The 23,328-nt window shown below is 38.2% G+C and overlaps 1 protein-coding gene across 3 annotated transcripts in view; it reads left to right on the forward strand.

The window, feature by feature from the left end:
- The window catches only part of TEC (tec protein tyrosine kinase), a 132,763-nt gene that overhangs the window by 99,938 nt on the left and 9,497 nt on the right, over window positions 1-23,328 (forward strand). For 2 of the 3 annotated variants that reach the window (XM_034671850.1, XM_034671852.1), the window contains exons 3-12: window positions 71-175; window positions 1,719-1,800; window positions 2,464-2,592; window positions 4,313-4,353; window positions 5,293-5,468; window positions 9,351-9,416; window positions 14,681-14,735; window positions 17,285-17,364; window positions 18,545-18,678; window positions 22,715-22,789. In XM_034671850.1, the coding sequence (XP_034527741.1) occupies window positions 71-175; window positions 1,719-1,800; window positions 2,464-2,592; window positions 4,313-4,353; window positions 5,293-5,468; window positions 9,351-9,416; window positions 14,681-14,735; window positions 17,285-17,364; window positions 18,545-18,678; window positions 22,715-22,789 (943 nt within the window). The remainder of the gene's footprint in view (window positions 1-70; window positions 176-1,718; window positions 1,801-2,463; window positions 2,593-4,312; window positions 4,354-5,292; window positions 5,469-9,350; window positions 9,417-14,680; window positions 14,736-17,284; window positions 17,365-18,544; window positions 18,679-22,714; window positions 22,790-23,328) is intronic. The other variant, XM_034671851.1, reaches the window with a different exon arrangement.

Below are 23,328 nucleotides of genomic sequence, written 5' to 3' on the forward strand. Positions count from 1 at the left end.
AATATTTCTATTAATAACATTTTTTCTTGTTATGATTGAGATGGTTCTCCCTTTGTTTTTCTTTTAACAGAAAAAATACAGAAAGGGATTTATTGACGTTTCAAAAATCAAGTGTGTGGAAATAGTGAAGAATGATGAGGGTGTTATTCCCTGCCAAAATAAATATCCATTTCAGGTAAGCTGGCATGATTTTTTTGCCACATTATAATTCTGGACGTTTAGTCATGCTTACTATTTGACATTACAGTTTCCTGCCATTGCTTTGGTGGTTGATAAAAAAAAAAAATTTTTTTCAGCTTTAGTGAGGTGCGATTGACACATAGGAATTGTGTATCTTTAAGGTATACTCTTGATGTTTTGATATATGTATACATTGTGAAATGATTGCAGTTGAGCCGATTAATGTATCCATCACTTCACATAATTACCATTTTCTTTCTCTTTTCCTTTCCTTTCCTTTTTCCTCTCTTCTCCTTTCCTTTCCTCTCCTGTTTCTTCCCCTCACCCCTCCCCTCTCCTCCTCTCCCCTCTCCTTTTCTCTCCTCCCTGTATATGAGCACTTAAGCCCTACCCTCTTAGCAAATTTCAAGTATATAATACAGTACTGTTAACTGTAGTCACCAGGCTGTACATTAGATTTCCAGAACTCATTCATGTTGCTTAACTGAAACTTTGTACCCTCTGACCAACATCTCCCCACTTACCTCTCCTCCCTGTCCCTGGCAACCACCACTCTCTCTATTCTCTGCTTCTATGAATTTGACTATTTGAGATTCCACATAGAGTGAGATCATGCAGTATTTGTCTTTTTCTGTCAGAAGGGAGGTTTCTAGCCTTGTGTATCTTTTTAGCCAGTCAAGATGTTTCTGCCTTGTGACTGTGATCAAAGGTAAAGTGACAGACCAAAGACAAAATTCTTGGGTTAGGTTCCCAGGCTGAATTTTATTACTAATATTAAAAATACTAAGAATAAGACTGTAATTGCTCGCCAGGAGTTACCTCTAAAAGAAGCACTGTGGCTCACGGTTTGGGCTCTGAAGTCAGGATCCTGGTTTCCTTGATTACCAGCCAGATGAGATGGGCAGGTTACGTAGCACAACATTAGGGGGCACCATGCGCAGTGTGTTCCGTATGAATGGTGCCTTCTGGACTTACACAGGAGTGGAAGGGCTGGGGATCAGCCTTAGCCGCCTCCTCTGTAAAATGTAAATTCGGATGCCTTAATGGTAGGATTAACCTAGTTAATGTCTGTAAAGCACATAGTATAGGGTTGGGATAGTGTTTAATAAAGTTAGCCACTGTCGTCATTTATAGTGGCAAAAAGCAGGGATAGCAGTGATGCTGACAAAGTAGTCCATTCGTGTAAAATATTAATCAGAAAAATGCTAGATTAATCCCTGCTACACCAAATTTACTTAAGGATCTTCAGTTAATTAGATTGTAAGAAATAAGATGAGTAAGCATCTTGGCCTCCGTATATTTTTTTCTTCTAGGAAGACACAATCCTTTGCAAAATGTGTATCCCACTTGATGTAGACATGAAGAAATAGACCTGCTTTTGTAAGAAAGGAATGTAGGTTCTTTGGATCCAAAGTGATTGACTTTTATTTGATCATTTCAGTATCATTTATTGATGCCTCTGGTACCAAGCACTCTGTGCTAGACAGATGTGCGTGTCTACATATTTCTCACCTATTCCGTATTTTGTTTTGTTTTAGGTTGTCCATGATGCTAACACACTTTACATTTTTGCACCTAGTGCACAAAGCAGGGACCGGTGGGTGAAGAAGTTAAAAGAAGGTAAAACTCATAATGAAATATTAACTGTACATAATTTTAGGATACAACATTGTTATCACTAGAAGAGAAATATGGCTAATGTATCTTGCATTTATAATCTTTTAATTTACAAGAAGTGTTTCTCTGAGGACACTCTGCTATTGTGAAACACGTTGAAGATAACTTCCTTTTTTATAATCTGATTTCTTCTAGTGGTATACGCATGGTTTCTAAAAAATGCACGCTTTCATTTAATGCCTAATACATTTAAAGATGAGAAAGCCCTGGGCTTTTATGATAACAGGACTTTATTTTCTAAGAAATGGCCTGTGTAGCCAACATTTGGTGTGGATGATGACTCGTGCGTAGAGCATCTCAATGGGTCATTTGTACCGTGCAGTCTTCATCCCTTCTTCTGCAGAACAGAATGGTGTGGGCTGACTCGTGTGTTTATCCATCACGGCACAGCAGAGGTCCCTTCTGCTAACAAGGGTGCTTCATCAAAATAAGAAGGTGAAAGAGAACCATATGGATTTTCTGAATGCTGGGTTGTATGATGTGATGAAGGTGTTTTCATAATAAACGTAGCATCTGAGAAGTAAAGAATGATCGACAGTGTTACCTACAAAACGTCCTGTCATCTATTTTATCTCACTAATCATTTAATGTGTCTATTAATTACAGAAATAAAGAACAACAATAATATTATGATTAAATATCATCCTAAATTTTGGGCAGATGGAAGTTATCAGTGTTGCAGACAAACTGAAAAATTAGCACCTGGATGCGAAAAATATAACCTTTTTGAGAGTAGTAAGTATTTATTTTATTTTATAATTATATTATGTACAGGATATACATACTGTTGGTATGGTGTGAAAGTGACTTGGTTTTGATTTTGATGTTGGTTAACTATGACCTTTACACCTTCTAGCACTGTGTAAATGTAGGGTGGGCGTATTTTGTATGAATAATTATGTTTATTTAGCAGTGGGGCCATCTCATGGAATCAAAAGGTCTATTTTCAAGAGCTTTTATCACAGTATGGAAGCCTGCTCAAAATGACTCTATTAAAAGCAAGAGCTTAATGTGGCACTATCAGAAGCTTTTTTCTTTTCAGCTTTATTGAGGTGTAATTGGCAAATAAAATTGTAAGATGTTTAAAGTGTACAGTGTGATGATTTGGTATTCTTATGCACTGTGAAAGGATTCTTCCCATGGAGTTAGTTAAGACATCCATTACCTCACACGTTTACCTTTGTGTGTGTGTGTGAGAGTATTTAAGTTCTACTCTCTTAGTGCATTTCAGTTACACATTACGGTGTTATCAGTCAGAGTCACCACGGTATACATTAGCCCTCAGGCCTTATTCATCTTGTGAGTAGAAATTCGTACCCTCTACCGACATCTCTATCTCCCTGCCCCCAACATCCATCTCCTGGCAACCACTTTTTCTCCTCTCTGTTACTATGAGTTTGACTTTTCTTTTTAGTTTAAATTCCAAATGTAAGTGATATCATGTGGTATTCATCTTTTTATCTGTCTGGCTTATTTCACTTAGTATAATGCCCTCCAGGTTCATCTGTGTTGTTGCACATGGCAGGATTTCCTTCTTCTTAAAGGCAGGATAATATTCCATTTTATGTATATATCACACACTACATTTTCTTTATCCGTTCATCTGTTGGTGGACATTTAGGTTGTTTTCATACCTTGTGTATTGTGAATAATGCTGCTGTGAATATGGAAGTGCAGATCTCTCTTCAAGGTACTGCTTTCCTTCCCTCCGTGTATATACCCGGAAGTGGGATTGCTGAGTCATATGGTAGATCTATTTTTAATTTCTTGAGGAACTTCCATACTGTGTTCCATAGTGGTTGCATTCCCAGCAACAGTGCACGAGGCTTCCCTTTTCTCCACACCCTCCCAGCATTTGTTGCATCTTGTGTTTTTGATAATAGTCATTTGGACAAGTATGAGGTGATATCTCATTGTGGTTTTGATTTGCATTTTCCTGATGATAAGTGATATTGAGCCCCTCTTAATGTACCTGTTGGCCATCTGAATGTCTTCTTTGGAAACATGTCTAATCAGGTCCTTTGCAACATTTTTAATTGAGTTATTTCAGTTTTTTGGCTATTGATTATATGAATTCCTTCTATATTTTGGATATTAACCCCTTATCAGATATGTGATTTGTAAGTCTTTTCTCCTTCTCTAGAGGCTGCCTTTTCATTTTGTTGATCGTTTCCTTTGCCAAGCGGAAGGTTTTTAGTTTGTTGTAGTCTCATTTGTTTACCAGGAATAAGACATGGCCCCAATCCCTCTGGCATTTATCGTCTGTTCAGGAAGACAGAAAACAAACCAGCTTCGATAGCATTTAAATTCTTCTCTGAAAGAGTGATACAAGCAACATGCACCAGAGTGAGAGAGTCTAAGTGGATTTCTCATCTATGTGTTTATTTTCACGTTTTGTTAAAATCGTCAATCATTGGTAGAAGGCATTTTGACCTGTTTTTGTTGTCATTTGCAGGTATAAAAAAAGCACTACCTCCAGCACCAGAAACAAAGAAGGTAGATGGTCTTTACCTTTTGTAAATATTTACAGTTTTAATAAGTTTATATTCATTCACATGATTCTGCCCCCTTTTCCCCACCATATCATATCAGAAAGAGATATGCTAAAGGTTTTTTTTTGGTATCAAATAATATTAATTTTATCAGAGATTAGCACTGGGGCCCTCTCTTCATCTGGCATTTTGCTTATATTTTGGCCTTAAGAATTATAGAGAAAGTGTGGGACTTTAAAGGAATATTAAAGGACTATTTCTGTCTTAAGACCACAGTATGATGACAAAAAAGTGACTTCAGTGATTTAATGATATGCCTTTGAAGAGTGGGGTATATGGTTGGAAACAAACACATGTACTTGGGACCCACATAATACCCAATCCAATGTGAATCTGGTACGAGTGACTTTGGGTGGATTACTTAAACCATTGTTTCCTTAGTTGTAAAATGGGAATTCTATACTCTATTCATAGGATCAGTATTGAGAATAAATGAGAAAAAGTGTGTTAGGTACTAAGTGCATGCCTTGCACATAGTAGGCACAAAGAAGTACAAATTGCTCTGATTGAGAGGAGACCTGATAAAAGACTCAATCCCTAGTGTGCCTTTTCCCCTTTGCATTAAAATGGTGGGTCCATCTCTAGTCCTCTGGTTTCTACTCATATATTTTCCATAGCTGTCCCTGGAAGGCTAACCCTGACACCGAGCAGAGGCTTTTTGATGTTTAAAGAGGGTTTTAGCTCATGTCCTATATTCTGAAACCAGTGAGAGGTCCAGTAGCCCCAGTGCCATCAAAGTCATGGGAGGGTTCCCCAGATTATATTAGGTAGACTTGAGGTTTCTGCTTTATTCTCTGGTGGTGTGTGAGTCATTTAGTGTTTTGCTTCACATCCAGTTTCAAACAGAATGACTTCGTTTTCACATGTTATCTCCTTTTCTTAGCGAAGGCCTCCCCCACCAATTCCACCTGAAGAAGAAGACAATAGTGAAGAAATCGTTGTAGCCATGTATGATTTCCAAGCAACAGAGGCACATGATCTCAGATTAGAGAGAGGCAAAGAGTATATTATATTAGAAAAGAATGATGTTCATTGGTGGAGAGCAAGAGATAAATATGGGTAAGTGTTCCCTCGATGTATGACACACAGCAGGTGGGTGGGGGTTAAGTGCTGAGTGAGAAGAGGATTGTCTATAACTATCATGTAATGAGACTAGTTCAGTCAACAGTAAATGAAAGTACACATTATGACTTTGCAGTAACACAATGTATTCTTAGTAATGACTCAATAAATGTAAATGGATCAACCACTTCTTTCCAGAAATTAGAATGCATTACATTGGTCTCTTTCTCATTCATTATATGTTTAATTAGATTATTTTGATCTTGGGAGAATGACATTTTAAGTTTCTTTCCCCTGAGGTAAGTAATCTTATACTTTTCTAAGAGAGAGAGAGAGAATGCGTGTGTGTGTGAGTGCGTGGGCACACGCACACATACGTGTATGTGTATATATGTATAAAATATATGTATAAAATACATATATACATATAAACGCAAGAATTTTTTAAATGGGGCACCTGGGTGGCTCAGTTTGTTAAGCATCCAACTCGTGGTTTTGGCTCAAGTCATGATCTCAGGGTTGTGGGATCAAGCCCAGTGTCGGGATCTGCACTCAGTATGGAGTCTGAGATTCTTTCCCTTCCCTCTCCCTCTGCCCTTCCCTCCCCCCGACTCGTATGCACATGTTCTTTCTCTCTCTCTCAAATAAATAAATAAAATCTAAAAAAAAATTTTTTTTAAACATTATTAAACAAGATAATTTTGGATTTAAAGGAACTGTCCTTTCAACTTTATTATTTGGTAAGTGATGAGTAAATATGGATAAGCATAGGGAATGATTATCTTTTGGGTTTCATTAAAGAAACTATATCCTGTGTTTACCTCTGAAATATAACCTGTTTATATTCTGAGTTCCTGTGGATAAAAAAAGGAGGGCTTTTTGTCCTGGCCAGAGCACCTTCCCTCCAAATCTGCTTTCTCACCTCCTTGTCCCCCAGTCCCAATTCTCTATACCTCACTTCACTTCTGGACTGATTTACCAATCCTCCCCAATTTTTTTTTTAGAGTATTTAAAAGTAAATTCAAATCACTCTGTCATTTTACCTCTGAGTTTAACTACTAAAGATGTTTCTAAACAACTGCTATGTCACTATCATACTTAATAATAATAAAAAAATACCATCTGTAGACTTTCTCCTAACATTTTCAGGACTGGAGGAAGAGTATAAATGAAAGCCCACATATCATTTATCTAAATATTTTGAAGCCGTAAGTCAAGCTGACAAACTGGTAAATAAAATAACATTTATCCTCTAACTTAACATATGTCCCTTCAAAATGACAAGGAAGCAAGGTTTGAATTAGAGTCCCATGCCAAAGTGTGACAGTGCATGAGGACTGGCTCTCTGGGGTCTTTTCCTTCCCTATTCCCTTCTGTTCCAGCTCCATCCCACATGTACCATGTGGCTCTCCCAGCCATACATCCAAACTCTGTCCATATCGCTTGCAGAAGCCACTCCCCAACTTGGCCACCCCTTGGACTGGGCTAGAAGGAGTTGCACATAACCAGCATAATCTGCTTTTCAGAGTGTAAGGTGGAAAGGTCTGTGTTGGCCTTAGCAATGGACAGAGAATTTTGGGGTCCTAGTTACCCAGATGATGGTCTAGAAGAGGGCTGAGGAAACATGGACTTTAGCATGCTCTTGAAAGTGTGAGGTCAGCAGGGGCCCCTCTGCTCAAGGTCTGAGGATGGTACTGATTACATAATTTCATTTCCCCCTGACTAGCTCTAAGATGTATTGATGCAGTTTAATTAAGATTAAAATAAGGTCCACATATTGCATTTTGGCTTGGCTGATGTGTCTCTTATTCTACAACAGTCCCCGTCCTTCTACTTTTTTTCCCCTCCATTTTTGACTTATTGATGAAACCAGGTAATTTACCCTACAAAATGAGCCATAATCTAGATTAAGCTAATTGCTTTCACATGGTATCATTCAATTTGTCTCGGTGTCCTATATTCCTGTAAATTGTAATCTAGGGCCTTGATCACATTAGAAGTTAATATCTGGTTGTCCCCCTTCTAATGATGTGAAGATTGCTCAGTGGTCCAGGTGATGATAAAGTCCTTCATCAGGGTTTCAGCTAATGATTTTGGCATTCCTTAGTGATTACTGCTTAGATCCATTACTTCACCAAGGATTGTAAAATGGTGATTTTCTAACTTTGTCATTCCATCTGCATTTATTAATTCTCTAGAGAAGAACTGCCTCATCAATCAGTTCATTTAGTTTGTGCAGCAAAAGCAAGAGAAATGTTTGGTTTTTTCCTTTTACCAATTTTCAGAATGATGGGCTGATGACTGAGCCTCCTCTGGTGATTGCAGTGGTAACCAGTAATTGTTTTAAGGGTTATTATGGATGCACATTGCAAACATTGTGGTCATTATTTTTTTTGATTAAATTGACCCATCTTAGGTCAGTGCTAGCTGGTTTGAGTTGGGACCTCTTCAATCTTTCTTAGCTTCCTTGCTTTCTGGGTCAAAAGACCGCTCAAATTCATCTGGTATTTTTCCTGGCCAAACCTTCAATGTGCCATTTTATCAAGGAATGCTGGCTCCTTTTAGTGAGATAGTGTTTGGACAACAATTGGAATGCTAGGCTTCTAATTACTCCCAGATTGTCATTGTTCCTAGGCCTTTCTCAGTGCAACAGAACTAATATATGTACTTGTATGGGTTTGTGTGTATTATGAGTTCCTACTAATAGTTCAAATTCAAATTTAAGGTTACAAGGATTTTACTCAATTTTTAAAAATTTTATACATGCATGTCTTTTATCTTATACTGAAAATCTTGACTCCTACCAAGATTCTAATTATTATGATTGCTTTGTTTTTTATTTTTAAAAATTTTAAGTTTTATTGAAGTATGACTGACAAATAAAAATTACATATATTTAAGGTGTAACATGATGTTTTGATGTATGTATGCATTGTGAAATGATTTCCACAATCAAATGAAAAGAGCCCTCATTTGACATACTTTTTGTTTGTGAGCATTTGAGATTTTCTCTAGCAAATTTCAAGTATGAGGGCTTCTTCAACTATAATGTGTGTAAGAGTCATCTTGGGTGGGGCGCCTGGGTGGCTCAGTTGTTAAGCCTCTGCCTTCAGCTCAGGGCGTGATCCCGGCATTCTGGGATCGAGCCCCACATCAGGCTTCTCTGCTGGGAGCCTGCTTCTTCCTCTCCCACTCCCCCTGTTTGTGTTCCCTCTCTCGCTGGCTCTCTCTCTCTCTATCAAATAAATAAATAATATCCAAAAAAAAAAAGTCATCTGGGGTAAAACTGAAGTTTCCTTGGCCTCACGTCGGCCTTCTCATTTAGTTCTCTTGGGGTGTGACTCAAGAATTTACCTTTTTAGCAAGTGTCCCAGATGATGCCAAGGCAGAGGTCAGGGACTACCCTCACAGACTGTTGGAGTGTTGGCAAGATGGGTGTTTTTATCTGTTACTTTAGCTTTTCTGAAATCGTGATTTCTTTCAAACATCCCAAGAAATTGTGAATTCAAGAGAAGCATCATGGAATATTAGGAAGGGCTGTGAACCTAGTCACAATTCAGATTTTAAGTTCTGATCCTGTTACCGGCTAGCTTTGGGACCTGGAGAAAGTCCCTTAATCTTTCCAAGCCTTGGTTTCCCCACCAGGAAATGGGGACAGTAGTGCCTGACTACATCAGAATTTCAGGGAAGCTCAAATGAGGAAGTTCTTTGTAAAGCATCAAATGCTATAGATACATTGAATTATTGGGGGTGGACTAGTTTTTCTTAAAGCTTTAGGCAATATAAGGCTTTAATCATTTCATAAAGGCAGTAATTTCTTTTTAATAACCTCTCAGTAAAATAATTTCAGTTTACGTAAAGTATTTTCCTTCTTTCCAGGAGTGAAGGATATATCCCAAGTAATTATGTAACAGGAAAGAAATCAAACAACTTAGACCAATATGAGTAAGTAAATGATTATTTTGTGAATGTGGAGAACCAAAATGTTTTCATTTTCCTAATTATGTAAGGCATTTTGGAGATTAATGGGTATCTTTCATTAACTCAGTTGTCTATAGTGGTAAAAGATGTTGTGAGAATTAGTTTCTACAGTACACATTACCTGAAGGTACTATGTATGAATGGAATTACACAGGCAAATACAATTGAACTGATTTTAAACAAATCACAGCTTAGCTGACATTGAAATACAGATTACTGTTCAGTCATTCAAGAAGTCAGAATACAGGGGCACCTGGGTGGCTCAGTTGGTTAAGCATTTGCCTTCGGCTCAGGTCATGATCTCAGGGTCCTGGGATCGAGCCCCACATTGGGATCCCTGCTGAGCAGGTCGCTGGCCTCTCCCACTCCCTATGCCTGCCCCTCTTTCTGCTTGTGCTCTCTCTCTCTCTGTCAAATAAATAAGTCTATAAAAAATAAAATAAAATCTTAAAAAAAATAGTTTGTTTCTTATCTCTAGTTATAATAGCAATATATGATTGCTGTTTTTAAAATTGTTTGAAAATACGAAAAATATTAATGAGAAAAATTACTCATAAATCAACTAGAGTTGACCTCTGTTAACATTAGCATTTCAGTTCATTTTTTTTTTTTTACTATTTTTTAAGGAATGAATCATACTGTGAATGTGTTGTATCCTCTTTATTCTACTTTGCAGTCCTCATGCCACTAGATACACTTTAGAAACATTGTCATAACTGCATTATATTTCATCCAGTCATAAATTCATCAAATATTTACTGAGATCTTAGTGTGTGTGAGGCACTGTGCTAGGCCTTAGTGGGTACAACCAGGCACATGACATATGGATGTGCAATAACTTGTATAACCATTTCCTTATTTGTACGGCATTATGGTGTTTAACGTCTTTGCTATATAATGGTAACTGGGATAACCTCTTTCTGCTTATTGTCTTAAACTAGATCTCTAAAAATTGGCGGACCGGGCTAAAGGCTAGTTATGAACTTGTTAAGACTCCTAATGCGTGCTGTCAAATTGCTTTCCAGAGAAGGCAATGGGCATACTATTTTTATGCTCACTAGCAGTGAGTGGCCAGGTTTTAATGAGAGGCTCATATATGCCAAATAGACTTTTGTGATCATTCTGAGGTGGTCACTCTGATGCTTCATTCACTTATTTAAAAACACCACCACCATCACCACCACCACCAACAACAGCAAAAACCTGTCTCCTCTGTCCATATCACTTTCTGTAATGTGAGTGTACCTTAAAATTTAGAAAAAGATTAATAGCAGTCAGTGATGTGATTCCCTGAAAGTTGTTTTAGAAATAGGTAAGGGTATAAAAAATATGTAAAATAAATGGTGTTTCTGTTCTTAAATAAATTTTAGGAAAATGTAGCAAAATCCTTGGAATTAGGGAAGATGCTAAACAGGGATAACTTGGACCAATTTTAAAGTGATCTGAGACCTAAGTGATCATTTGGGGAGGACTGTGCTTGGAAGCCAGATAATCCTTATTTAACTGTGAGAACTCCCCTGACTCATGGGATTACAAATAAGAATTTTATGAAGGCTATGATTCATTGCCATGAGTTTTTTTAGATTTATCTTTGTTTGGAAATTTCCTCTCTTGTAAGGGACTGTCCTCTTCCTCTGTGTGACTCAGTGAATTTGCTGTGTATGGTCTCTGGCATGGGAATCCCCCAGCCCTCTGCCCAGGGTCAGGAATTCCACATGGCATGGGCCATGCATAGCTCAATGAGAAAGATGAAACCTCTTCTCAGTGTAGACCATCAGATGCCCCTTTTCTCCCACTGTCTTCCCATGCCAAGATTTGTCTTATAGCCCATGCTATAACACATCTTAAATGTCCCCACGGCTAAAAAGCCTTTTGCCGGCTATTGAATCAAGAGTTCTCCTGCTATTTGTTTGGGACTAGGAGTCCCAGGCAACAGACTATCCATAGGGCTGGACTCAGGATTACCAGGCCCGAGGCTCCGAGCGCTATCAAAATCTCGTTCTGACCTCCACACCCAGGTAACAGCTTGAGGTGGGAGGCTCAGAGGAGCTCCTGCAGGAAAGAAAGTGGGATCGTGGTGATGGTCAGGACATGTTCTTGATGGAAAGATGTTAAAGGAAGGAGGTGACTGACATGAAAGGGCCTTTAGAACAGGGCAAAGTCTGGGATAAGGCTTTTGAGTGGGTGGCTCAGGAGGAAAGGGTCAAATTAGAGAAGTAGCAAAGATTTATAGCTGGTTGGTTGGTTTCTGTTTTTCCCTCATTTACACTGGTTGTTTTCCCTTTGTGATTTACTCAACCCATCCTCCTCAAGAAGCTTGGCCAGCATCTGAACTTTCCAGAAAAGACTGAGTATCCCCAGATCTCCTTCTCTTCTCTATTCAGACACCACTGTGAAGTGTTTTGAAAGGACTAGCCAATCTGAAAACCTCATTCCCATTGGGTTTTTTTTTTTTTTGAGAAGACTTTTACCCTTTATTGTATGTCAGATTACATATATAATACAATTACATTTTAAATCATGTAATTGAACAAAAAATTATTTCTTTATGTAAACTATTAATAGGTGTTTTGAAAATGAAATCATGTGTATATAATAGTATTCATAAATGCAAGTACACTAATCAAAAGCTATATAACAACATTAACAGCAAATCCAAATACAAACAAAGATATTCCTCTGAATTTTATGTTTCATTGAACATCAGAAACCACCACTGTACTAAACTGAGTTAAGGTCAGAAAAAGTATTTTAAAAATTATATAAAAGATTTAACGCATCCTACTCATCCCATTGGGTTTTGATATCTGAAGAGGGACTGACAAGTTACTTTCAAATCCCAGGCCATTCATTTTACATGTCGAGTGAGTTCCTTCATCAAGGGGGGCTGACTCTCTCTCCCAGAGGCATTTCTGTGGTGGGCTAGGGGAGCTGTCCGTGGGCTGGCATCTGCCCATGCGCCCTGCTCACCACCNGGGGGGGGGGGGGGTGGGGGGCTTTATGTTTACCCGAGAGCTCTTCCTGCCAGGATGAGCACAGCAGAGGCACCACCGTCCTTCCCTTCTCTCCTGGTGGGAAGTGTCACAGAAGAGGGAGAGAAGCCACAAGGGACCATGGGAAATACTCACCACGAATTGATTCATCTGTTTTTTCATCACTCCTCCCCCCTCCCCTTCCTTCAACATACCCTTAAAGGTCTGAGTTTACATCCTGGGGAGGGAAAATATCCTTTCTGGGGAATCTGCAAATGCTATAAAAATGACAGCTTAGGGCAGGATTTCAAAAAGCCTGCCTGCCCTTTGTGCCATAGATTCCTTTTCTTTCTTATTTCCTTTTCCCCTTCCCGGGAACTGTGAATATACTAGATGAGGAAAGAGCCTCTTTCTGTCTCTGAATATCTTAAATTTAATTTCCTCTTGAGGCAGCCTTATTGATTTCTTACATCTGAATGTGAAATAAACCTCCATCGCTTACTCTTGCTGTGAAGATATGGGGTTGGGTCTTTGTAATTTATAAAGAGAATTTTTTTTCCTTAATCTTTCAGGTCCTGCTGGTTTATAATACACCACGAGAGCTCCAGTTGCCTTTCCTTAATTAATTTTTATGACTTTTTTGGCATTCTGACAAGTGTTTTTTGTTATCAGTGGAGAAGCTTAGGGACAGAATCCATGCTGTTCTCCTCATTTATTGTATCTTTCTGTTGCATTCAGAAATTGAGCACAACTGCACTTTTGTTCAACTTGGTCTCAGTTCGTAAAGTGGGGTCCGCAACAATGAGATCCTAATGCCCATAATTCTGGTTAATCACCTCAGGCTCCAAATAAAATAACAGTCGTCGTATTGAGATTGTAGTTTGGCCTGCTACAAGTGCATAAAAGAATCTAGCCAAAAAAAAAAAAAAAATCTTGTTATTGTATTTCTGTCATTGTATTTTTCCCTTCCTCAATCAGAAAAGGTCTTAATGTTTGCTTGTCTCAGGGTGCTTGCTGGGTCAAAAGTAGGTGCCAGTTCTTTTATAGAAGACTGAACCAGTGGTAGGAAATTAGAATGTCCAGAGGGGCCAGTCTGGTTTCATAACGGTGGAAGCGTCAGGAAATACGACTGTGGTGGAGGGTTCTCTGCTCACTAAAGGGCATCTAAAACAAACAGACCAAAACAAACAACAACAAAAAGTTTAAAACGGAAGGCCAAAGAAAACAGTCTGAGTTCATGGGCTTTGGCCTACTTATAATCTCATGAAAAGATTGGGCGGGGGAAGCAGGGAGAGCACAGGGTATTTCTAAGGATGAGGTGGGAGATGGCAGTTACCATGTTTCCTTGGGAAAGATTTCCCAAGGGTTAAGAAGGGTACTGATCTGCAGGGGCTTGGGGTTGTTGTACAGCGTGGTGGCAGGACCTGGGGATGGGGGCAGGTGCTTCTAGCTGGCTATGGCAGAATCCCTACAGTAGAGCCGTAGGTGACCTCCAGGGGTTGTCTAGAAGACCCAGGAAGCCTGCTCTTCTCTTTTGCTTTGACACTTGGCACCTCTGTGAAGTTCAATAGGGGAGCATCCAGAAGACTTGAGATGAAATCTACAGCCTATTGGTGGGATGGGGGCTTANCAGGAAGCCTGCTCTTCTCTTTTGCTTTGACACTTGGCACCTCTGTGAAGTTCAATAGGGGAGCATCCAGAATGACTTGAGATGAAATCTACAGCCTATTGGTGGGATGGGGGCTTGGGGTGAGATTTAAATTGAATTATATACAATAATGAAAGTAAGGTGATGTTTCCTACATGTTTGAATTTGTGGAGTAAAATTCGTTCTTGCTATTATAGTGAAAAATTGGAAGTGATTTTTATGTTAAATAATGAAGAATAGCGTAAATCAGTTACGGGATATCTATACCATGACGCATAGAACTAGATTGCTTTGCACAGATATCTGTCATATACTGTTACATAAAAAAATTCTGGTTATGATGTAGCAAGTATAGTTTGATCCACTTTTAATAAAAAAAATTGAACGTTGGCATACGTACGTATCGTCATAAAAATGTGGGTAGAAAAAGTCCGAAAGTATATATATCCAAATGTTACTAGTGGTTGCCTATATTATTGATATTATGAGTACCGTCTTATTCCTATTAATTTTATTTGTTATTGATGAGCAGTATGACCTTAATCCTAAGAAGAATAAAAAATAATTTTAAACACCTGAGGCTTTAAGGTACTTCTCTTTCTGTACAGGTGGTATTGCAGAAATACGAATAGAAGCAAAGCAGAACAGCTCCTCAGAACTGAAGTAAGTGTTTGTACTTGTTTTGTGGGTTTGGTTTCAGCACAAAGTAAGTTTAACAGATCTCTGAGAGGTGATGTCACATACCTGTTTCTAAAGCCTCAAAAATACTGTGATATAAGTGGTTCTTTTTAATTATGTACAGTTGAGGATCGGTATAGTATTGGTTTCCCGGGGCCACCAAAACAAGGTACCACAGACCGAGTGGCTTCAGCCACAGAAGTGTATTGTCGCCTGGTTCTAGAGTTGGATGGAGTTCTGAGATCAGGATGCTGGCAGCGTAGGCTCCTTCGGAGGGCTGTGAGGGAGGGATCTGTTCCAGGCGTCCTGCCTTTTTTTCCCCTCCATGCAAATCTGTCTCTGTGTCCAGATTACCCTTTCATATAAAGGATTCCATCATTAGATTAGGGCCCAGCCTACTGATCTCATTTCAACTCGATTCTCTCTGTAACTCTCCAAGGTCACATTCTGAAGTACTGGGGGTTAGAACTCCAATGTATCTTTTTTGAGAGGGAAACAATTAAACCCGTACGAATAGGTAACAGCTAATACATGGGTAACACTTTCTTTACTATCTCACCAATTTATTATTTGCTACCTTGATTTTAGTCCTTAAATGTGTTTATCCTTTTTGTTTGGAGTTACTTTTTTTTTTTAATTTAAATTCAATTAGCCAAGATATTGTACATCATTAGTTTTTGAAGTTACTTTTTAAAAAATAATTGACATCAATATTACATGATATCTTTTACAAATGAAGTTTTAATAACTATTTAGTTGCCTTTAGAGATAAACATGTCAAATAATAATAATAAATAATAAATGTGCTAAAATTCTTACACGTTATTTATTTATTTATTTTTTAAAGATTTTATTTATTTATTTGACAGAGACAGCCAGCGAGAGAGGGAACACAAGCAGGGGGAGTGGGAGAGGAAGAAGCAGGCTCCCAGCAGAGGAGCCTGATGTGGGGCTCGATCCCAGAACGCTGGGATCACGCCCTGAGCTGAAGGCAGATGCTTAACAACTGAGCCACCCAGGCGCCCCTAAAATTCTTACACTTTAAAAAGAAATAAAATGAAAGGATAAGATATAGTGTATAGAAGAAGCTGCAGTAGACAAAGTAAAGAGACCTGAGTCTAGCTGTGACTTTTCTAGTCTGTTTGCCCATCTGTAAGATAAGGAGGTTACATTAAATGATGATCTGTATAATGCTCCGTGTTTATGATCTAGTTATTCTATTTAGTAATAGTTCTCAATTTTTTTAAACCCATGCTTTCTCGTTGTACCTCCTGCTTATTGCCACCAGTCAAGGTTTTGTTGGACACTGATTTCTGTAGTTTATGTTGAGAGCAAAAGCAGGTGACTGCTTGATTCAGATGATATGTTACTGTACTTACTCCCCACATAATCCTTATACGCCTCCCTGGTGACCCCACAATGAGAGGCAGCTGTAGGTGAGTGGGTAGCTAGAAAGCCTAGGGTCCAAATTTTGGCTCTGTTACTTACTAGCTGTGTCATCTGGGGCAAGTTATCCAACCTCTCTTGGCCCCATTTCCCTACCTGCAAAGTAAAGCGGGGTTAAGAGTAGTACCTGTCTCATAGGACTGTTTTGAGGGTTAAGTAAACCCACATATTAGAACGTACTAAAACAGGGTAAGTAAGCTTTCAATAAATACATGGTAGCTATTACACTTTTTACGGATCGGTGAACTATTAGGATCATTGATTGTACCTATTTGTTTTTATCAGATTTATTTATGGGGCTTTATTTAATTCATTGTCTTTCCTATGAATAATAATAAAATTTATTTTGTTTTTCAACTGTTAAACACACTCTCAAAGCAATTTCAGAGCTGGAGACTGATTGTGGTGTTATTTGTTGGAGAGGTATTGGAGGTTCCTAACTTCTGTTTCTTGTTTGGCTTAAAACCTGATGAGGACTTATCTTTTAGTCATTCTGTGTTGTTTCATCTTTTGGTTTCTCTGCTTGATTTACTTATGCTTGCAACTCTGCTTTTGTGAACAATGATATTTAATATCAATTTCCAGGGGAATTAAGGATTTTTAAGAAACGTTCTTATAAAGCACCGATATTTACAGGAAAAATGCGATGTGGATAGAAGATGATATTAAGTCAGGATTCAAAGCTTATAGCAAACATGAAAAATGTATGAAATGAAACCCAGTTATTAAGAAATACATTTTTCGGTAACTGTTTCCCCACATGTCCAGAACTGAAAGGAATTACAAAATCTTGTCTATCGGTTCTGGAAGGGCCCTGAGAGAGATCTTGTTGAAATGTCTCATGCTGGTGTGTGTGAAGATTTGTGATTGTGGGGAATTGTGAGAGTACTTACTTGAATTAATCTCCTAGCACAGTAATGTGAAGGGGAAAGTCATGTAGATGCAAGCTGTCTGTAAGCTGTGCTTCTCTAAAGCAGATTTTCTAGGCAAAGGGTAATCATGAAATTGTAAGATTGGTGTCTTGAATCTTCTCTACGGCATTGATACTTGTTATTGGATTGAAAAAATTTTCTTAACTTGGATTTTAGGATAAAGAAGGTGGTTTTATGGTAAGGGATTCCAGTCAACCAGGCATGTATACGGTCTCCCTTTATACAAAGTTTGGAGGGTAAGTACTCAATTAATCATCTCTCCCTCTCTGAGTTTTTATATGAAGTTCCTATGTAGTTTGCATGGATACCTAGTTTTCAAAAAAATATGCTGCATTTTAGCATTAAACAAGAAAATCTAAACTTAATTTTTAAAGTCTGTCCTATTTTTTATATTCATATTTCCTTATATCCATATTTCCTATTCTTGGTAATTTTCCTTATGGTTTTCCATATATATATCTTTTGAGAATGTCTATAGAAACTTCAGCAACGTTCAAGAAATAATTACTGTGCACTGCGCTAAGCACTAAGGTTACCAGAGCAAACAAAGTAGGCACAGACCCTGCCCTCCGATAGCTTAGTGGGGGATTCAGACAAGCAAAGAGGCAGTTATGGTAGTACATGAGTAAGTCCTATGCTTGGAGAAAATGTGTGTATGTGTGTGGGGGTGGTACACAGCCCAGATATCCCAGTTCATCACAAGTGTAGTCTGGGGACATCCAGCCAGACCTGATGGGTGATGAAGGCAGAAGTTGGAGGGAATGAAAAGAGTGTTTCTGACTTAGGAAACTGCCTGAACCCAGAATTGGGTGAGGATATGGTGAGTTCCAGGAACTGACAAAAGCATATTATAGCCAGAATGGGAGGGGTGGGGTGAGGGAGGAAAGAGAACCCTAAGAGATAAAAGTAGAGGTCAGATCACATCTATGTCAAGGAGCATTACTTTAAGAGCAAAGGGAGTTCTCTTGAAAAGATCTTTAGCAAGAGATGACTTGAGGAGATCTGTGTTCTAAAAAGATATCTAAAACAGAATTTGTACGTTTTTTATAAGTCGGCTTATTCACTTTTAGAAGCATAAGTCTTCTAGATGTTTGCAAGTTTACATCAATAGCAGGGACAAAGAACAATAGCCAGCTAATAGCTATTTTAAGACTTTTAACTGTTGGTAAATGGAACTGGTAAATCTTCTCTTTCATAATCTCATGCAAGGGCCAAGTGCGTTATCAGTGACCACTTTAAAAATGTCCACCTGTTAATGTTAAAGGCAAAGCTAAGAAGAACATGGGGAAAAATAAAAGTTGTGCAGAGAATAGAAGTGGCTATATGTAGGGACCTGTGGTTGCGTGGTGGAAACATCTTAAAAATGAAGTTACATTATTCCAACTTGGTACTAACACATTTGGATTTTTGTTTCAGTGAGGGCTCGTCAGGTTTCAGGCATTATCATATAAAGGAAACAACAACATCCCCAAAGAAGTATTATCTGGCAGAAAAACATGCATTTGGTTCAATTCCTGAAATTATTGAATATCATAAGCACAATGCAGCAGGTAAGTGATCTATTAAAACATTTTTCAAATATAGGGTAGTGATTAAAATGTGATGAATTCTTCCTTGAGCAGTTTCGGTTTGTAGTTAATTGTAGAATGTGATTAATTTAAAATGATTGCATATTAAGGAAGTGATATATACAAAGAAAAAATAGAAATAATATTAAGTCTCATAAAAAGCTGTCTTGACCTTAGGACATGAGTTACTCTTGTTGTATATGATAAATGTTCACATTTCTGTGATTTATACCCTTGGTGCTGACAAAGACTCTTTGCTTGACCAAGCTTTAGTCAGGCTCCTGAACCATCTCTTAGACCCATTGGTGCACTTTCTTGTAAAATCCAGTTTTGGCAAGAACACTGCTAAGTCAGTTTAACCAGAACTCTCACCTTGATATCTGAAATCTGCTCACACTCAATATCTGATCCGGTTCCTTATTTTCTGCCAGGTGATGTCTGGTCACTCTGGCTTTTCTTCAGCAAGATCCTGTTAGATTCGTGTATCCCAGAACCCCCACTCCCCAGCATTTCTCTTAGTAATTGTCCATCCACTGACGCCGACCCCACTCCTTGGCTGTAAATTCCCACTTGTTCATGCTATATTTGGAGTTGAGCCCAATCTCTCTCGAACTCTAAAATCCCATTGCAGTGGTCCCTATACCAATCACAATGGTCCTAAATAAAGTCTGCCTTACCATCTTTAGAAGTGTCATCGAATAGTTTCCTTTCTTTAACTGTATGAAACTAAAACCCAAGATACGTCTATGTCAGAGTTGTCGCAGAAGCTGCCAGACAAGCCCAGGGTTTAGGGCTATGCTATTGGCTTCCAAAGACTAGAGCAATCATGTCCTGGACAAGTTTTCCATCTTTTTGAATCTCTGCTATACTTACTACAGAGTGAGAACACACCAAACACCGAAAACAGAAACCACATTTATGCCCATGTTCTCAGATAATGGTAGGAACAGTTACTGGGGTATAATTTAAATGTCATAAAAATCACCCATTTAAAGTATGCAATTCAGTGGTCATTAGTATATTTAGAGTAGTGCCAAGTATCACCATAATCTAAGAATATTTTCATCATCCCCAAAAGAAATATTTTACCCGTCACCTGTCACCCCTTGGCCCCCTTTCATCAGTCTAGCCCTGGCAACCAGTAATCTACTTGCTGTCATTAAAGATTTGCCTATTCTGGACATTTCATATCAATGGAATCATACAATATGTGGTCTGTTGTGACTACCTTGTGTGACTTAACATAACATTTTTGACATTCGTCCATGTTGTAGCCTGTATAAGTGGTCCATACCTTTTTATTGACAAATAATAATCCACTGTGTTAATTTTGTTTATCCACTTTGTCATCGTTCATCAGTTGGTGGCCATCTGGGTTGTTTCCACATTTTGGCTGCTATGAATAATGCTGCTATGAACATTTGTGTACAAGTTTTTGCATCGAAATATCTTTCATTTCTCTTGGTGACTTACTCAGGAGTGAATTTGCTGGGTTATATGTTAACTCTGTGTTTAACATGTGTGAAGAGCTACTTTCATATCAGTTTATCCCCCAGAGAACTTTTTCTTATCTCTTATTCTGTTATTTTCTTTTTTAGTGTTCACATTCACTTCTTTCTTGTGTGTGTGTTCTTGTATAAATATTATTCCTTACCATTATCTAAATTCACTCATTTAGCAAACATGTATTGAGTGCCTGTTACATGCCAGGAACTGTGCCTGGATCTCGGGAGACTATGGTGGACTAGATAGCGATTGATCCTGTCTCTCTCAGCTCTTACTGTCTGGTGGAGGAGACAAAGAAGTATATAACAATTTAAAGTTACCCTGAGATATGCTGTAATCGAAGAAATACAGAGTGCTATGGGTGCTTATAGGAGAGATATCTGCCTTTCTTTGTATTTAATGCTGTAAACAACTTATGTTAAAGTATCTAACCTACCTCACTGATTTCCAGTAGTTGATATTCCCAGTTGTTGATACTTTCATTTTTTTCCCAAATTTTTATTTAATTCTAGTTCGTTAACATATGGCACAATATTGGTTTCAGGAGTAGAATTAAGTGGTTCATCACCTACATACAACACCCAGTATTCAGTACAAGTGCCCTCCTTAATACCTACAACCCATGTAGCCTATCCTCCACCTCCCTCCCTCCATCAACCCTCAGTTTGTTCTCTATCATTAAGAGTCTCTTATGGTTTGTTTCCCTTTGTCTTCCCCCCCCACTTCCATGTGTTCATCTGTTTTGTTTCTTAAATTCCACAGATGAGTGAAATTATATGGTATTTGTCTTTCTCTGACTGACTTATCTCACTTAGCATAATACATTCTAGCTCCAACCACATCATTGCAAATACCAAGATTTCATTCTTTTTGATGGCTAAATATATTCCATCGTATATATGTACCATATCTTCTTTATCCATTCATCAGTCAGTGGACATTTGGGACCTTTCCAGAGTTTGGCTATTGTTGGTAATGCTGCTATAAACATTGGGGTGCATGTACTCCTTTGAATCAGTATTTTTGTATCCTTTCAGTAAATACCTAGTAGTGCAATTGCTAGATTGTAGGGTAGCTCTATTTTTAACTTTTTGAGGAAGCTTCATACTGTGTTCCAGAGTGGCTGCACCAGTTTGCATTCCCACCAACTGTGTAAGAGGGATCCCCTTTCTCTGCATCTCACCGACATCTCTTGTTTCCTGTGTTCATTTTAGCCATTCTGACAGGTGCGAGGTGGTATCTTATCGTGATTTTGATTTGTATTTCCCTGATGCCAAGTCATGTTGAACATCTTTTCATGTGTCTTTTAGCCATGTGGATGTCTTCTTTGGAAAAGCGTCTGTTCATCTTCTGCCCATTTCTTACCTGGATTATTTGTTTTTTTGGTGTTGAGTTGGATAAGTTCTTTATAAATTTTGGATACTAACCATTTATCAGATGTGTCATTTGCAAATATCTTCTCCCATTCCTTAGGTTGTCTTTTAGTTTTATTGGTTTTTTCCTTCGCTGTGCGGCTTTTTATCTCGATGAAGTCCCAATAGTTCATTTTTGCTTTTGTTTCCCTTGCGTGTCTTGTAAGAAGTTGCTGTGGCTGAGGTCAAAGAGTTTGCTGCCTGTGTTCTCTGGGATTTTGATGGATTCTTATCTCACATTTAGGTCTTACATCCATTTTGAGTCTATTTTTGTGTATGGTGTAAGAAAATGGTCCAGTTTCGTTCTTCTGCATGTCGCTGTCCAGTTTTCCCAACACCACTTGTTAAGGAGACTGTCTTTTTTCCACTGGATAGTCTTTCCTGCTTTGTTGAAGATAAGTTGACCATATGGTTGAGGGTCCATTTCTGGGTTTTCTATTCTGTTCCATTGATCTATGTGTCTGTTTTTGTTCAAGTACCATACAGTCTTAATGACTACAGCTTTGTGATATAGCTTGACATCTGGAATCATGATGTCTCTAGCTTTGCTTTTCTTTTTCAGTGTTGCTTTGGATACTTGGGGTCCCACTGTTGATATTTTAGAGCCCCATATTTATGCTAGTATTGAGTTATTCAAGGTGAATCACTTTAATTTTTAATAGACTACCGTAATTCCCTTTCATAGTTTGGATCACATTGGAAAAGAACATGAAATAATAATTGATAATAGCTATTAGAAACCTTTTAACATTTTAAAAAAATGTTTGAGATGAGAATATGCTGGTCGAGTGCTTGATAAACACTGTAGTATTGAGAAGGCAATGTTTGTTGAGTGAATAAAAACATATATTTTTAAAAGTTCTTTATGTTCTATAAAAATATGAAATTGTCAATTCAAAGAACAGGATCATCTTCTTCCTGCCTGCCTTCCTCTCTTTTTATTTTTGGTTAGCATATAGCAGAGTGCTGTATGTACGCACAGAGGATGAGCACTAAGTGAATAAATGAACGGCCTTTATACATGAGTGTCTAAGTTTAGCGCTTTCCCATGCAGACTGAGTAAGAATGAATTCAATTTCAGTGCTTTCTCTGACTTCCAGGACTTGTCACAAGACTGCGGTACCCAGTTAGTACGAAGGAGAAGAATGCACCAACCACTGCAGGATTCAGCTATGGTAACTCATTTTGTAGTTGCATTGGCTAATTTTCCTTAGGAAAAAAAAATCCCATTACTACAAAACCAATTTAGATGTTTAGAATTCCACGTAGAACTGTTTTTATAGTTTTATCGTATGGGTTTTTAGATGATTATACTTGTAGCTATGGTAACCCTAGATTTTCTATTTTCATCATTATTCATAATTCAGCAGAAGACTTCCTCTTAGTGAAAATAAGCATTGCCATGTTATTTCTAAAATAAATCAAATCCTTTTCTGGTTTTCACCAGCTTGATGGGTTACTCACAGGAAAGTAAGGATGGAGGTAATAAAGAAGGCATCCAAAGTGATTGTCTTTGTTGCTTCTAGCAAAAGCCTTTTAAACAGAAGATTAAATTCTTTCCAACCTGATATAATTGAGGGGGGCAACAAACTGAGGGGGAAGAATGGTAAAGGAGAAAGTATTCGATTATGTTTTTTTCTAAGTACCTCTAAGCTCTATTATTATTAGCCTATTATTCAGCATCTTCTTGCCTTCCTTTGTTCACTTTGGTTGT

Source organism: Ailuropoda melanoleuca, chromosome 11, assembly GCF_002007445.2.
Source record: "Ailuropoda melanoleuca isolate Jingjing chromosome 11, ASM200744v2, whole genome shotgun sequence".
In the NCBI taxonomy this organism is placed as follows: domain Eukaryota; kingdom Metazoa; phylum Chordata; class Mammalia; order Carnivora; family Ursidae; genus Ailuropoda; species Ailuropoda melanoleuca.